Genomic DNA, 16,867 nt, shown 5'->3' on the forward strand with positions numbered 1-16,867 from the left:
CTTTGTCTTAGAGAAGCATTTCAGTTTCATGTAGTCCCATTTGTTAATTGTTGATCTTAGTGCCTGAGCTGTTGGTGTTCTGTCCAGGAAGTTGTCTCTTGTACCAATGAATTCAAGGCTATTCCCCACTTTCTGTTTTATCCAATTTAATGTACTGGTTTTATGTTGATGCCTTTGAGTCACTTGGACTTGAGTTTTTAACAGAGTGACAGATAGGTAACCCAGACCCAAGAAGACAAAGATGGTATATACTCACTTATAAGTGGATATTAGTCATAAAGTATAAGACAACCATGCTGCAATGCATAGACCCAAAGAAGCTAAGTAACATGGAGGGCTCAAAAAGGGATGCTTAAATCTCAGTGAAAAGAGGAAATAAAATAGATATCAAGGGTGAATGGAGGGAGGGACAGTGTTTGGAGAGGGTATGGGGAAGAATACAGGAGGGTTCAAGTCTTAGGAGGAAGGAGGGAGAGAAAGAACTGAAAGAGAAAACTGAAATTGATGGGACAGGGACATCCCAGAGATCTATGAAGATGACACTAGCTAGACTACTAACAATAGGGAATATGGAGTATGAAATGGTCACCTCCTATAGCCAAGCAAGACTTCCAAACCAGCCAAAAAACCTTCAACCCACAATGTGTCCTGCATCTAAGTTGTGCAAGGATAGAGAGCAGAAATTGAGGGAATGACCAACCAATGAGTGGCTCAAACTATGCCATGAGAGAGAATTAACAATACTCTACTGACACTATTAACAATACTTTACTATACTTGTAAACAGGATCATGCCATGACTGTCATCTGAGAGGCTTTGCTCAATAGTAGATAGAAAGGGATGAAGAGACCCACAGTCAAAAATTAAGTGGAGATCTGATAATCTTTAAGAAGGAGGGGTAAGGAGGATGATTGAAGGAGCCAGAGGTCAAGGACATCACAAGAAAACCTACAGAATTAACTATCCTGGGCCCATAGGGGCTCGCAGAGACTGAACCACCAACCAGTGAGCATTCATTGAATGGACATAGGCACCTTACACATAAATAACAATTGTGTGGCTTGGTCTTCATGTGGGTCACCTAACAGCAGGAGCAAGGGCTGTCTCTGACTCTGCTGCCTGCCTTTCAGTGCCTTTTCCCTAATTGGGCTGCCTTATCTAGCCTCAATAGGAGAAGATCAGCCTAGTCCTACTGTAACTTGATATACCCCAAGGTTGATAACCATGGGAAGCCTCCTCTTCTCTGAAGAGAAAGGAAAGAGAGACATGGGAGGGAAGAGCGTGGGATGTGGAGGAGAGAAGGAAGGTGAAGCTGCAGTCTGGATGTAATTTAAATAATTAAGTAAGTTCCAAAAATTTAAAACTGGAAAAAAAAGGAGAAGGTTGTTTTCTGTTTGTTTTGTTTGTTTTGTTAATGTTTGTAGTCACATGGATGGCCGCCCACCTAAGAGTCATGGTAAGAGCTAAAGGGAATAGATGACTTTTTTAAAGATGAAAAAATAAAGACACAAAGTTGAATGGGTATGGAATAGCGGTGGCATATCTAATTAGAGAGGACGGAGGAAGTGAATAAATAAGACCAAAATACAATGTATGAAATTCTCAAAAAATTAACAAAAGTATTATAAAAAAATAAAGAACAATCACACTTTCTATTTGATACTTTGTACCTTTAAGAAATACAATAGTTTATTAAAATGAAGGACAGCCAATCTTTAACTTCTATGTTTACTTTCAGTCCTTATTTTTAAAGCTGTTCCCCCTTTAAAACTATAGTGGTCTCACTTTACACAAAAATCTTAATCTAAAATTATCAGGTGTTTTTCTTAGTTGTTATCAGTAACTATAATTAGCAAGAAAAATGTATTTAAAATTAATGAGAATGGAAAATACTACAGATTCTTTCCCATTTGCCCACTCTTTCCCTCAACAATTGAGCACTTTATATATTCTGTTAATTTCTTGTCTTAGAGGATTGAGCGCAGACTTTCATCCATAGTCATGTGATGCTTTGGAAAGTTGCAATAGCAAAGAGTTCCAAACTTAGGAAGTTTACTGCCATTTTATAAGAAAAGAGGACCAAATAATGGATTAAAAAAAAACAAAAAGTATATATTTGTTTCTGAATGTATACAGTTGACAAGATTCCTTTGGTTATCAAGAATAAAGAGAAAAATAAATATATGTTAATTACCTATTCATTAAGACTTTACCTTAGAAAGATTGTGATGGATGTTAAAATTCATCTTGGCAGTTTATTAGTTTTATATAGGTGACAATAACAATTCAATTTGTGAAAAATATTCCTTTGGAAACTAGAATGTACTATTTAGGTATTAAAACCTCTTTCTAATATAAAACAATACATGCTATATTTCCCAGTCTTTTATGCCTCAGAATATCATAACTAATAGTTTTAAATATGCATGTTGATGAAAATATAAGGATCTCAATTTATAAAAATGCTATTGTGAAAATCATACTTATTATTTATGCAGTATAAATGCCTCTATGACTTGAGCCAGCACATATGGAAAATTTCATTGAGTACTTGGGTTTGCCTAACATCTGTCAGTCAAAGCCCACAACCACCAGAGATGTTTTCTAGAAGTGGTTGGCAGTAAGTTTTGCAAAAGCATAAGGTCTTAGCTCTACATCTTCGTGATATTTAGACAGCAGTTGTTAAAGTAATTCTCAGATTTGTAAAGTTATATTGAGATTTCTTGAGTGTATCGGCAATATGGTATTAGAATTGGACCAGACTGTCCCTGGTATTGATGTATTAAATATGAGTCATTTAAACCACAAAAAGCATTTCCTCCTCCTCTTCCTCCTCCTCCTCCTCCTCTTCTTCTTCTTTCTTTCTTTCTCTTCTTCTTGTTTTGTTTATAAACATCTTTTCTTTTTTGCTTTTTTTTTTTTTTTTCGGTTTTTTGAGACAGGGTTTCTCTGTGTAGCCCATGCTGTCCTGGAACTCACTCTGTAGACCAGGCTGGCCTTGAACTCAGAAATCCACCTGCCTCTGCCTCCCAAGTGCTGGTATTAAAGGCGTGCGCCACCACCGCCCGGCATAAACATCATTTCTAGAACTTCTTTTGTCCACTCATTTGTTGTTGAGACTGAAATTTACTCTGTAAAATTGATATGGACATTACAGGATTCACCAGGATGAAGAAAGGAGTACCTGTAAACCACTGTAGTACTTTATATGTTCAAGACCTGTACAAGTACTAAGACAGAGACTGATTAACATTGGGCCTTGTAGAAAAGATTAGTTGGTCATTTATCCATCCCATGAGGATTGCACCATACTCTTTTCTTGGATGCTGAACATGAATCATGCTCTTTAGTTGCCTGTGATAAGCTACAATGTCATTAATATGTGAACTCACACAAAGAGGCTGGAAAATTAAACATGTTTGTGTTCCCATGTGAGAACTTCCAAAAGAAACATTAAGGTAATATGTGAAGGGACTATGGGAATTGCATCTGCATATATGAGGTGACATCTAATTATATTTCAGCTCAGACTAGACATGATGTAAAGGAAGGAAAGATTCCCATAGCATTTGACCTAGATGTGCAGAGTGTTAACAGGAAATGCTGATCTTTCTCAGTCTAGAAGATATTTCTCCCATTCTTTATCATAGTCATTTATGGATACAGGTATGTAAGTCACTTTTGGTCATTATAGGAGCAGCAAGTGGTAATGCTTATACAAACAGAAAGCAATGCCTTTAGCATTTTTGAGATCGGTTGCTTTTTTTTCCGAATCCTAAACTCCAGTCCTCCCTGCACGTGTACAACTGGTAATAATGTAGGTCTGTATAAAAATATATTATTTTAAAACATAATATGACAATATAACAATTGAGGGAAAAATAAATTAGTTAACTTAGAGGTTTCTAAAAGATTATAACCATTAAATACTTTCTCAATGAGAAAACAGAAATACTAACTTTTTAATAATTTAACTTCTAATTAAAGATTAGGAGAATTCATAGAGATGTTTGACCGGGATTTAGATAAGACACAAAATTTAACTTCTGATTAAAAAGCTAGATGAATTCATATAGAAGATGTTTGATCTGGAACTTAATTAAGAAACAAACATGTTAGGTAAAATACAAAAGGAACGCGCAAAAGCACGAATACATGTTTTACTTTGAATATGGTGTAGAAGTAAAAGATAAATTCTTCAAACTAAAAAATTATGTAAGCTTGATTGAAGTAATGAAACCTGTAATATTAATATTTTCTTTATATATAATTTTGTTGGCTTTGAGGTTGTATTTTAATTGCATTTCTCCCTTTTCTTTACTCCATTCAGATATCATTTCATCCAAAAAGACATAACCCTATATGTTTTTTCAAGTTGAATTAGGTTAGAATTTAGAGACAATTTCCCTCACTATATTGAAAAGCATATTAGATTGTGGGCTGAAAGTAACAATCACATTTATAGGAAACCTATGAATACAGATATTTTAATCACATAATTGCATCTCATTTAGAATATGTGTGTATGCATACTACTGGAAGAGTGAACACACATTTCCTTGCCCATTTTCTGACATCTTTATTAAATATATAAATGTTTCCTGACAAGGTCTTAACAAAGAATATGTATATATGTAAATAAAACAAAGATTGTATACACACACAAATATATACATATATAAACTATCATAGGAAAACAAATCACAATTTCAACTGAATACTTCTCATAAATATACAGACACATGACTTCTTTCTAGAATATACGTAACAAGATTCTATTTGGAAAGTTTGTGTGTGTCTGTTGTGTATGTTTATTGTATATGTTTGTGATGAGATAGACATGCAAAGAGAAGAAAGTAAGGGAGATAGGTTGAAAACTGAACTCTAAAATAAAACATTCATATATAGAAAAGCTATGTACACATTCTTAGATCAACATAAAACAGTCTTATCAGTAAAATTCTGTATCTGAAAAATGCCAAGTGAAGTAAATCCCATTCAGTCTCTGATTGTGTGAATCTAGGTGAGGGCAGAACACAGAAGGAATATTCCCATCACCAGCTGCCAGTCTAGTTGAGAAGCCATATGTCTGCAGGCTGAGGCAGCATGCCACATCTCAACAGCACCATCTTCAGGCCTTCAGTGCTGACTCTGACTGGAATTCCTGGCTTGGAGTCTGTGCAGTTCTGGATTGGGATTCCTTTCTGTATCATGTACATCATCGCACTTTTAGGGAATTCTCTGCTTCTAGTTGTCATCAAAGTTGAACGAAGCCTCCATGAACCTATGTACCTCTTCCTAGCAATGCTTGGAGCAACAGACATTTCTCTTAGCACTTCCATTTTACCGAAAATGCTAGGAATATTCTGGTTTCACCTTCCAACTATATACTTTGATGCCTGTCTCTTGCAGATGTGGCTGATTCACACATTACAGGGTATTGAATCAGGCATCTTGTTTGCCATGGCAATGGACCGCTATGTGGCAATCTGTGATCCTCTAAGACATGCATCCATCTTTACCCAGCGGCTCCTCACTCAGATAGGAGTAGGAGTCACACTCAGAGCAGCCCTGCTTGTAGCTCCATGTCTCATTCTCATCAAATGCAGGCTGAAATTCTACTGGACCACTGTTGTTTCCCATTCATACTGTGAGCACATGGCCATTGTGAAGCTGGCAGCAGAAGATGTTCATGTCAACAAGATCTACGGTCTGTTTGTGGCCTTCAGTATACTTGGGCTGGATATTATTTTCATCACACTCTCCTACATTAGAATATTTATAGCTGTCTTCAAGCTCCCTCAAAAAGAAGCAAGACTCAAAGCCTTTAACACTTGTGTCGCCCACATTTGTGTCTTTTTAGAATTTTATCTTCTGGCCTTCTTTTCCTTCTTTACACATCGGTTTGGCTACCATGTTCCATCCTACATTCACATTCTCCTGTCCAACCTTTATCTACTTGTCCCACCTTTGCTCAATCCTATTGTTTATGGTGTGAAAACCAAACAGATTCGAGATCAAGTGTCCAAAATTTTGTATTGTAATTATTCTTTTTGATTTTTCATTTATTTACTTTTGTTTCAAATAGCAAATCTCACTCAAATGTCTTTGATTTTGTTCTCTCTCTCTCTCTCTCTCTCTCTCTCTCTCTCTCTGTGTGTGTGTGTGTGTGTGTGTGTGCATGCGCACACAAGAACATGTGAAAGACAGAAGTCATGATATAGTTCACCTTGTTACCTTGGTTGTTGTTGTTTTACAGTTTGCTTGTTTTGAGACTGGCCTCTTATGGCTTGGGGTTCACAATTAGATTGTTCTGGCAGGGAAGTTTCATTTGCCTTTCTAGTCCTTGAAAAAATATGTGTCATCACGCCCAGCTTTTTTCATATGTTCTGGTATTGAATTCATGTTTGAGCAGCAAGCATTTGACTAACTGAGCTACCTTGACAACTCTAAACCTTTGCTCCTAATAAGTGTTCAATTTAGTTCACTCTAAACACGTACTAAATTTTAGTTTAAACTTGTTCTCACAACATGGTGAAATTTTGACTACATCTTAGTTAATTAAATCTATTTCTGTTATAGATGTAATTGAAACAAATCTAATAATGTTTAATCTTAATTTACCATAAAAGATGGTTATATTTACATACAAATTAAACTCTTAATAATGACTACTTTTCAAAAAAGTAACTCTACATGTTAAACAGTTTAAGTTCTATTTTAATTGATACAGCTAAAGTGTTTATAAAAAGATAAAGAGAGTATGTTCTGTGGATGTGTGGAGAGGTATGGAGGAAGGGGATGTCTCAGTGGGCCCATGCAGAGGTATTTATTTCCCCTGAGGGACCAGTCACACACCAGTATAGTATAGAACAGAGTTTATTCCGGGCATGGGGAGGGGAGCCAGGAGGGTAGTAGGGGGAGAGAGAGAGAGAGAGAGAGAGAGAGAGAGAGAGAGAGAGAGAGAGAGAGAGAGAGGAAGAAGAGGAGGAGGAGGAGGAGGAGGAGGAGGAGGAGGAGGAGAGAAAGAAGAGAAGAGAAGAGAAGAGAAGAGAAGAGAAGAGAAGAGAAGAGAAGAGAAGAGAAGAGAAGAGAAGAGAAGAGAAGAGAAGAGAAGAGAAGAGAAGGGAAGCAGAGGAGTAGAGGAGTAGAGAAGTAGAGGCTGGCCATGACCATGTGGAGAGAGGGGGAAAGGAGGGGTGAGGGGACAGAGAAGCTAGAGGCAAGAGAGCAAGAGATTAAGAGATTAAGAGATTAAGAGAGGGGGCAAGCAGCATGTGGCATGTTTTTAAAGCTACACCCAACAAAAGAGTATTAATTTGAAGATAATTTTTGAATATATACATTTATATTTAATTGTACTCTCCTCTTTTCGAGATCATATATGATGTAGCTTATGACAGACACACATATAACAAAATTATTAATATAAAATTAAACTTTTTTAGGTGTTTAAAATCAGGCCCAAAGTGAGTACATCTAATCAGTGATTAATAGGCTAGTTTTGCACAAAGATTTTATATAAAGGTAAAATAAATAAGCATGATAGAAAACATATTATTCACAGATAAAATAGGAGGTTCTCAAATTCAGATATTTCCATGTTTATGGTTATTTCTTCATTGTTTATATTTCTGTAGGTCTTATATCTGAAATAACTACCACACTTGCATAAATGTGTAGGGGGTATGTGTGTTTGTTAGATTATTTTTTTCTTAAAATGAGGTTTGCTGAAAATATTTTTGCACAGGTAATATGATGGGTTTTGAAAATACTCTAAATAATTGGCTTAAATGTAAAATAGCAGGGCAGACAGATCAAAGATAATGGTTTAATTATATAGCTACTTAGTAGCAAATTGGGGAACATCGAGTATTTAATGTATGTACTACAGGAATTAGCCAACGCTAGCTGGCTATATATATATATATATATATATATATATATATATATATATATATATATCATGGAGATATATATATATATATTTCACGCATCAAGGTCCTATCCACATGGAATAAAGGTCATGAGTTATTTCACCAAGAATTGTCTAAGGGTGGCTGTTTTATTGAGTGGTAACACTAAAGGGAAGTTTTCTCTCCTGAAGCATTCCTCACGGGACTTCCGATCTGCCCAGCAGACCTGGCTCACACTAGTTGCAGCTGCTTGCCACTGGCTACTGGCTGCCATTCACTATAGGGTGAAGCCACATCCTGCCACACGCTTATCAGCTCCTGCTGCCGCTTCTGGCCAACTGTTGAGCCATGAGTAGCTGCCTGCCAGACTTCCCCTTGGAAAGCTGTAATGTTTTAGCCTTACTAGCTGATTCTGATCCTTGAATTGCTTGCGTCCTGTCTCCCCTGAACATCCCCGCCCCAGCAGCACTTCTAGCTTCAGGGCAGGCACACAGCCTGAGGAAGGCAGATTCTCTAGAAGAACTTAACCATCTCTTCATTCCTGAGAACTGTTATTGTTATGTGCATTTATGACCTGTCCTACCTGATTTATATCTTGTTTCAAAATTACCATAAATGAAACCGTCTTTAAATCCAATAAAATCCAGTGGCCTCGGTAAAAAGCTGTTTTCTACTTGGGCATCATTTGAAAGTGTTCTGTTCTCTTAAGAAAGTTTTCAGATGTTTATATTCCACTCACTCTCACGTGGTGTGTCCTCTACCAGGAATTCCTTACCTAGGTGTAATATTGGTAAAATGATTTTATTCTCTAAAACTAGATGTTTCTTTATTATTTATTTATTTAATGTGTGTGTGTTGTGTGTATGTGTGTGTGTTGTGTGTATGTGTGTGTGTTGTGTGTGTTGTGTGTGTTGTGTGTGTGGTGTGTGGGGGGGGGTGGGGTGGGTGTGGGTGTCTGTGTGTGTTGTGTGTGTGTGCCTGTGCTGGGACTTGAGCACACGGCCTTTACAAGAGCGGCCAGTGCTCTTAACCACTAGGTCATATCTCCAGCCACCTATATTTTTATTTTTGTGGTCATTTCTCCCAAGATGTTTCCTTTTGTGCTTTGTTTTGTTCTTCAACATCCATTGTTTTCCATACTGTAGTCAAACTATATTATATCAATATGTGTGTGCAGTTCTGTCATTTGAACACATCTCCAACTGTGTAAAATATAACTTAGTGTCACACACTTTTTCTCATAAAAGTGTCACCTAATAAGTAATGTCTTGAACAAACTCTCTCATGTTTGCTTCAGTGTTCTTACTTGGTAATTGCCAAAATAAGAAATTTAAAAGATAAAAATGACTTTTTTGGTATGGGATGCATAGATAAAATCTAACTGTATTGCTGATGAAATGAATATTTAAGAAAATAGAATTCTTTGCATGTCCACTTGACAGTCGAAGACAAAAGCAAAAACAAAAAAAGTAATGGAAATGAGGCAGGAATTCATCCCTGTATCTCATGCTGTTAAATCCTGATGAAATCCAGACAAACGTCTAACTGAGGGACCTATTAACATATCAATGTGAATGCTGGCTGCTAGGTTCTCCCAGCATCTCCCAGCATTGCAAGTACCTGTCAAAGCATCCTGGCTCTTCTCAGCACTTCTCATCCCAGCACCCAACCTTAAACTTCTTTAGCTCCTGAGCTTCACTCCCTTCCCCCGTGCTCTTTCCTGTATAATCCAGCCATTCCAACCATGGGTTCTCTTTTCTCTACTCTTTTATCTTCTTTTACCTCCTTCCTTCTTCTCTTCCTCTCTTGCCCTTCCTTCCTCTTCTCTTACAGACTGGTATACTCTGCTGGCCATATTCAATCTGTACTTTCCAGATGCCTCTGGCTGTTCAGTCCCTCATATCTACAATCAAAATATTCTCTTCAACCCTACCTAAGAGTGGTCATGCCCTCATTTTCATTCAATGGTTATATAGAAATAATAGTTTTAATAAAGAAATAAAATTTCATTAAATTTCATACTACTCTTGTAAGGTTTCTAATGAATTGCCTCAGTCCCAGGGGGCATTGAACTGGGATCAGAAGACCTGGAAGAGAGAACTGGAGGACAGGGGATGCAAATAATGAGTGGCTTGTCTATAGGCTGATCAAACCACCAATTCTAATTTTTTCACACAGGGGTTATATACACAAAAAGGCAGGATGTGGGGAAGGGGATGACACAGGAGCGGAGATGTTCTCAGGGGGAGTACAGATATCTTCCAGAACAGGGTATCCTCTGGGTGAAGGTTCAGGGAACAGGTCACTATGACTCTGTCTATGATTCACTTTTTTCTTATCTAAGCTGGTACTTCCCACCAAGACTACCTATCCACAAGGTCTATGACTATCCAGGCTGGTAAATTTCCACAGAGACCAAGACTTTGTGTTAGTAGGCGTGTATGGCTGACACAGGCCTATGACTGATTTTAGACCTTCACTGTATAAGCAAGGCTGCCCCTGACAATGAATAGTAAATATCATAAAAATACAAACTGATATTTGGAATGCCTGGACTTCCCCTTGAGAATAGAAGTCACAGACATCAAATAGGAGAAAACCTGTAGCTGAGAATTAGCATCTATGAAGATACCAATGAATACTCAAGGTTTTGATAATGATTTAACCTCTAGGAAAATAAATTCAGACATGGTGTATTTGTGGTCACTATGAATATGTGGTCACTATGTGGGCATTTCTGTGTGTAAGAGTGGCCATAGATTTGTGGACTCCCAAGATTACCATCCTTTCTGACCAAGGATTCTTTATAGCTTCACAAATAAGATGTCCCATCCTCCTCTGCCACATAGTCAACATCACTGTGAAGAAGAAACCTATGTTCTGAATCCTCTACTCAAAGTCCACTTCAATGACCTTGAATGTACTATATAGACTACTTTCAATTTTAGGTGCAGTCATACTATTCACATTTTAATGTTTATATTATTCTTTTCTAATTATAAACTGTCTGGGGCTGGGGTAAGATCTGCTTAATCTGTGTAATTCCAGTCCTCAGTGTCCCATCCATGAGCCTTTGATGATTATACTGTCACCACTATAGCACGAGGTTTCAAATAACTCTACTACCTCCAACTGATACAGATTTTCAGTCACAGGGCTTGTAGACTACCAGAAAAAAAAACTGCACCAAGATCTTCACTTGAGTTCTGAGCATACCCAGAACTGTACATTGGCTAATTGGCTATATTTATTCCCCAGAGCGGTGCTTCTTAAGTTTTTCTACTCGATAACCATTTTCTATCAAGTACTTTTAATCTACATTCACATAGGTATATATAGTAAGTTCATTAATTAAATATTAATGTAATAAATCATAAAGAGATTTATTTGACCACAACTTTCTGGATTCCCATAAATTTACTAGATGCTAAAGAGTAAGACAAAATTGCATATTTTTAAGAAGAATATGATGGCTTAGATTGGCATAAAACATTAAAACTTGGATGAATACTTGCTACTACAAGACATAGAGTATTAACACTGCTTTTCAGAATTGATCTATATTTTGACTTCCTGATCATCATTGTGGATTTCAGAAATTGTTGAAAGTTTAGTTCTAATTCCAATCCTAAGTCTTTGAACAGTTTCTTATGAAGCTCAAGTCAGTAATTTAAACAGTGTTTTTAACATCAAAAAGTTTAGAGATGGAGAAATGACTTATCAACCATATTAAGAATCTCATAGGCACTGTAAGCCAAGTTCCAGGAACAATAATTTCCTCTTCTGGTTTCAACAGGTCCCCCCGTATGAGCAGACACACACACACACACACACACAAATAAAAATGTACCATGTTTTTTAAAAATGTTTTAAAAATACACCCAAGAGAAGTAGACATCAAGAAAGAGTCAAACTCAGGGCTGAAATCAAATACATAGAAACAAAGAGAACTATACAAAAAATCAACAAAACCTGAAGTTTGTTTTTTTTTTTTTTTTTTTTGAGAAAAGCAACAAGATAAATAAATCTCTAGCCAAATCAACTAAAGGGCCCAGAGACAGTATCCAAATCAACAAAAATCATAAATGAAAAGGGAGAAATAACAACAAAAACTGAGGAAATTCAAAAAAAAATCATCAGATCCTAATACAAAAGTCTATACTCAACAAAACTGGAAAATCTAGATGAAATGGATGATTTTCTAGACAAATACCATGTACCAAAGTTAAATCAAGAGTAGGTAAAATGTCTAAACAGGCCCATATGCCCTAAGGAAATAAAATAAGTCATTAAAAACCTCCCAAGTGAAAAAAGCCCAGGGTCAGATGGCTTTAGTGCAGAATTCTACCAGACCTTCAAAGAAGAGCTAATACCAATATTCCTCAAACTATTCCATAATATAGAAACAGAAGGAACACTACCTAATTCAATCTATGAAGCCACAATTACTCTAATACCTAAACCACACAAGAACCCAACTAAAAAAGAGAACTTTAGACAAATTTCACTTATGAATATCAATGCAAAAATATTCAATAAAATTCTCACAAATCAAATCCAAGAACACATCAAAACAATTATCCATAATGATCAGGCTTCATCCCAGAGATGCAGGGATGCATCAATATATGGAAATCCATCAATATAATACACTATATAAACAAACTCAAAAAAAAAACATATGATCATCTCATTAGACGCTGAGAAAGCATTTGACAAAATTCAACATCCCATGATGTTAAAAGTATTGAAGTGATCAGAAATTCAAGACCCATACCTAAACATAATGAAATAAAACAAAACCAACAACCAATATCAAACTAACTAGAGAGATACTTGAAACAATCCTATTAAAATCAGCAATAAGACAAGGCTGCCCACTTTCCCCATATCTATTTAATATAGTACTCGAAGTTCTAGCTAGAGCAATAAGACAACAAAAGGAGATCAAGTGGATACAGGTTGGCAAAGAAGAAGTCAAGATATCACTATTTACTGGAGATATGTTAGTATATATAAGCAACCCCAAAAATTCTACCAGAGAACTTCTCCTGCTGATAAGCAACTTCAGCAAAGTAGCTGGGTATAAAATTAACTCAAATAAATCAGTGGCTTTTTTTTATACAAATGATAAATGGCCTGAGAAAGAACATCCTTCACAAAAGTAACAAATAGTATAAAGTAACTTTGGGGTAATTCTATCCAAACAAGTGAAAGATCTGTATGACAATAATTTCATGTATCTCAAGAAAGAAATCGAAGATCTCAGAAAATGGAAAGAATGAACATAGTAAAAATGGCCATTTTATCAAAAGCAATCTACAGATTCAATGCAATTCCCATCAAAATCACTACACAATTCTTCAAAGATATGTAAATAACAATTCTCAAATTCATCTGGAAAAACAAAAAACCCAGGATAGCAAAAACAATTCTTAACAATAAAAGAAATTCTGGGGAATCGCCATCTGTTGTAGTAATTTTTTTTTTAAAAACAGCCACAGGTGTGGCCGACTATCTAAGCTGCCGTGGCTCTGCCTAGCTCAACCACATAGCCCGAGGCCACATGCATGCCACAGCTAGAAACAGCCAGCCAGAGACACCAGCCCTGCCACCCAGGAGATGCCAGCATGGGAGATGGCTCTGCCAGTCTTCCATGCTGTCTCTGCAAGGCTGGGCATTGCCCAGACTGTCCCGCCAACCACACAGGCTTGATACAGACTCTAATGCTTAGATTATCCAAAGACTTATATATTTTGTAATGATCAATAACAAGATGCCCATACAATCAGAAGTGTAATGCAATACCCAACCTACATATACCAACTACCTTTGAGTGGCAGAGAAACGTGAACATCCACCTCCATGTTCGCCTCTCTTTCATTCTCTCTCCCTTAGCTCCTCCTCTTCTATTTCATCTTCCTCTCTTACTCCTTCTCTTCCTCCCTTACTCCTCCCACCTTAGCTCCTCCTATATCCATCCCTGAATTCAAGCAATACTAAAGAACAATAGTGATAAAAAACTGCATGGTATAAGTACACAGACAGACAGGTTAATAAATGGAATAGAATTGAAGACTCAGAAATAATACCACACACTTATGGACACTTCATCTTTGACAAAGAAGCCAAAAATATACAGTGGAAAAAGAAAGCATCTTCAATAAATGGTACTGCTCTAACTGGAAGTCTATATGTAGAAAAATGAAAAGAGATCAATATTTGTCATCTTGCACAAAGCACCAGTCCAAATGGATCAAGGACCTCAACATAAAGCCAAACACACTGAATCTAATAGAAGAGAAAGTGGGAAAGATCCTTGAACTTATTGGCACAGAGGGAAATTTCCTAAACAGAACTCCAGTTGCTCATTCTCTAAGATCAAGAATTGATAAATGGGACCATGTGAAACTGGAAAACTTCTATAAGGCAAAGGACATAATCAATAGAACAAATTGGCAACCTAAAGATTGGGAAAAATATTTCCACTAACCCCCTCATAAAATAGAGGGCTAATATCTAAAATAAAGAACTCAAGAAGCTAACCACCAAAAAGCCCAAACAACCCAATCAAAAAATGTGGTATAGAACTAAGCAGAGAATTCACAACAGAGGATCTTGAATGGTTGAGAAGCACTTAAAGAAATGTTCAAAGTTTGTAGTGATCAGGGAAATGCAAATCAAAACACCCCTGAGATTCCACTTTACACCAATCAGAATGACTAAGATCAAAAACTCAGATGACAGCACATATTGGCAAAGATGTGGAGAAAGAGGAATACTCCATTGCTGGTGGGATTGTAACCTGATGCGACCACTCTGAAAATCAATCTCGAGGTTTCTCAGAATTTTGGAAATAGCTCTACATGTAGACCTAGCTATAGCAATCTTGGATATACGCCCAAAAGTTGCCCCACCATGCCATTGGGCCAGGTGTTCCTCTATGTTCATAGCAGCCTTATTTGTGATAGCTAGAAGCTGGAAACAACCCAGATGTCTCATGATAAAGAAAGGATACAGAAAATGTGGTTCTTTTACACAATGGAATACCACTCAGCTATTAAGAATGAGGACATCCTGAGTTTTGCAGGCAAATGGACGACAACTAGAAAATATCATCCTGAGTGAGATAATTTCAACCCCAAATGACATGCATGATATGTGCTCACTAATAAGTGGATATTAGCCCTAAAGTACAGAATATCCAGGATATAATCCATATAACTCAAGAAGGTGAAGAAGTCCAAAGGCCCAAGTAAGGATGCCTCAATCCTACTTGGGAGGGAGAAGAAAGCAATTACAGAGGGCAGAGGAAGGGATGAACTTGGATGGGAGAGGGGACAAAGAGGGGAAGTGGAGAACATGATCAGGAATTAGAGGGGTACCTGAAGCCATTAGGGCCAGCAGAAAAATAGAAAGAGGCAGGAAAATAGAAACCTCAGGAGATAGGAAGTGGGGGGAACCCTCTAGAATCCCCTAAGATTGGAGAGGGGGCCCATCTCTGACTGGTACTCTGTTGCCTGACATTGGATCCCTTTCCTGTAGCTGGCAGTCTTGCCTGGCCTCAGTGGGAGAGAAAGTGGATAGTATTGATGTGACTTTATGACTTTATGTGTCAGGGTGGGTTGGTACCCTGAGGAGAAGAGGGGAGGAAAACAGGAAAGCAGGTAGGACGGTAGAACTGGGAGGATAGAAGAGAGGAGGCTGCAATTGGGATTTATAGTGAATAAATAGATTAATGAAAAAATAAAAAGAAATAATAAATAATATGGTAGAAGTTAATGAATTATATACTAAGAGAATGATGGCAAGAGCTAATAAAACAAATAGTGTGTTAAATGTAAATAAAGAATTATAAATCACTTAGCAAAAGTAACCCCAAATGAGTAAAATACAAGTCAATAAAATAAAGTTCAAAAGGGAAGTATTAGAAGATATAAAATGAAATCCATAGGGTCATTAGCAAATGTATGAAAAGTTGTATGCAATTGAATTAGAAACTATAAAAGACATATGTAAAATTTCAAACATATGTAACCTACCGAAGTCAAACTAAACTGATATAATCTATTTAAACAAGTGTATAATAACGAACTATGATTTTACAGTAGTAACAAAAAGTTTTATAATAAGGAAAAGCCCAACGTAAACTGAATCCAGAGCTGGGATCTACTAGACCCTTAAGGAAGAAGTAAAACCAGACTAATACCAGTGTTCTTCAAACTATTCCATAAAAGAGGAAGAAACACTCATATCAATGCATGAAATTCTCAAAGCAAAATGAAGATAAATTAAACAATTTCATCTCTAAAGATGAAAAAATATTTCCACACATCTCAAACTATTTCATGACAAAAGCCCTGTTGAAACTATGAGTTGAAAGATCTTATGTTAACATGGGAAAAGATATGTATACTAAAAGTTGCAAATATTATGCTCAATGGAAAAACAAAAACTACAATTGTTTTCTCTAAAATCATAACTGTAGAAAAGATATTTACTCTATTTGAGTTCTTAGCCAGAGCAATAAAAACAAGAGAAGAATATATATATATATTCAATTAAATAATATATATGCATGTGTATTCAAAAATACAGCAAAATGTTTAGTGTCTATTTTATAAGATAAATTTCTGTATTTGAATTGAATTTCCTCCACAAATGTGCTCATCCATTTTTCATTAATAAATAAAATTCAATTTAAAAATGTCTGTGCCTTTATTTGTATCTCTCTTTAAAATCAATGTATCACAATTTATGTACAAGGTATGTCTTTTCTTTGATAATTCATCATATTGATATCTATATACTGCCTCAATATCACTAGTTCTTTGGACAGTGCAATATATACTACATAATGAAAAATGAAATCAATATTTTAGTTGTGTTCCTTTCTGATTGACTGTCTTCACATATATTTATATCTTTGACCTATGTTAACTTCCACACT

General features: G+C 36.4%; 1 protein-coding gene across 1 annotated transcript; it reads left to right on the top strand.

Moving 5' to 3' along the window:
* Positions 1–3,535: 3,535 nt before the first annotated feature.
* On the top strand, positions 3,536–6,905 carry LOC117724782 (olfactory receptor 52A1-like). The gene is made up of 2 exons (XM_076913215.1): positions 3,536–3,667; positions 4,332–6,905. The coding sequence occupies exon 2, from the start codon at positions 5,108–5,110 to the stop codon at positions 6,056–6,058; it is 951 nt and encodes a 316-aa protein (XP_076769330.1). The 5' UTR covers positions 3,536–3,667; positions 4,332–5,107; the 3' UTR covers positions 6,059–6,905.
* Positions 6,906–16,867: the final 9,962 nt, after the last annotated feature.

Source organism: Arvicanthis niloticus, chromosome 1, assembly GCF_011762505.2.
Source record: "Arvicanthis niloticus isolate mArvNil1 chromosome 1, mArvNil1.pat.X, whole genome shotgun sequence".
NCBI lineage: Eukaryota > Metazoa > Chordata > Mammalia > Rodentia > Muridae > Arvicanthis > Arvicanthis niloticus.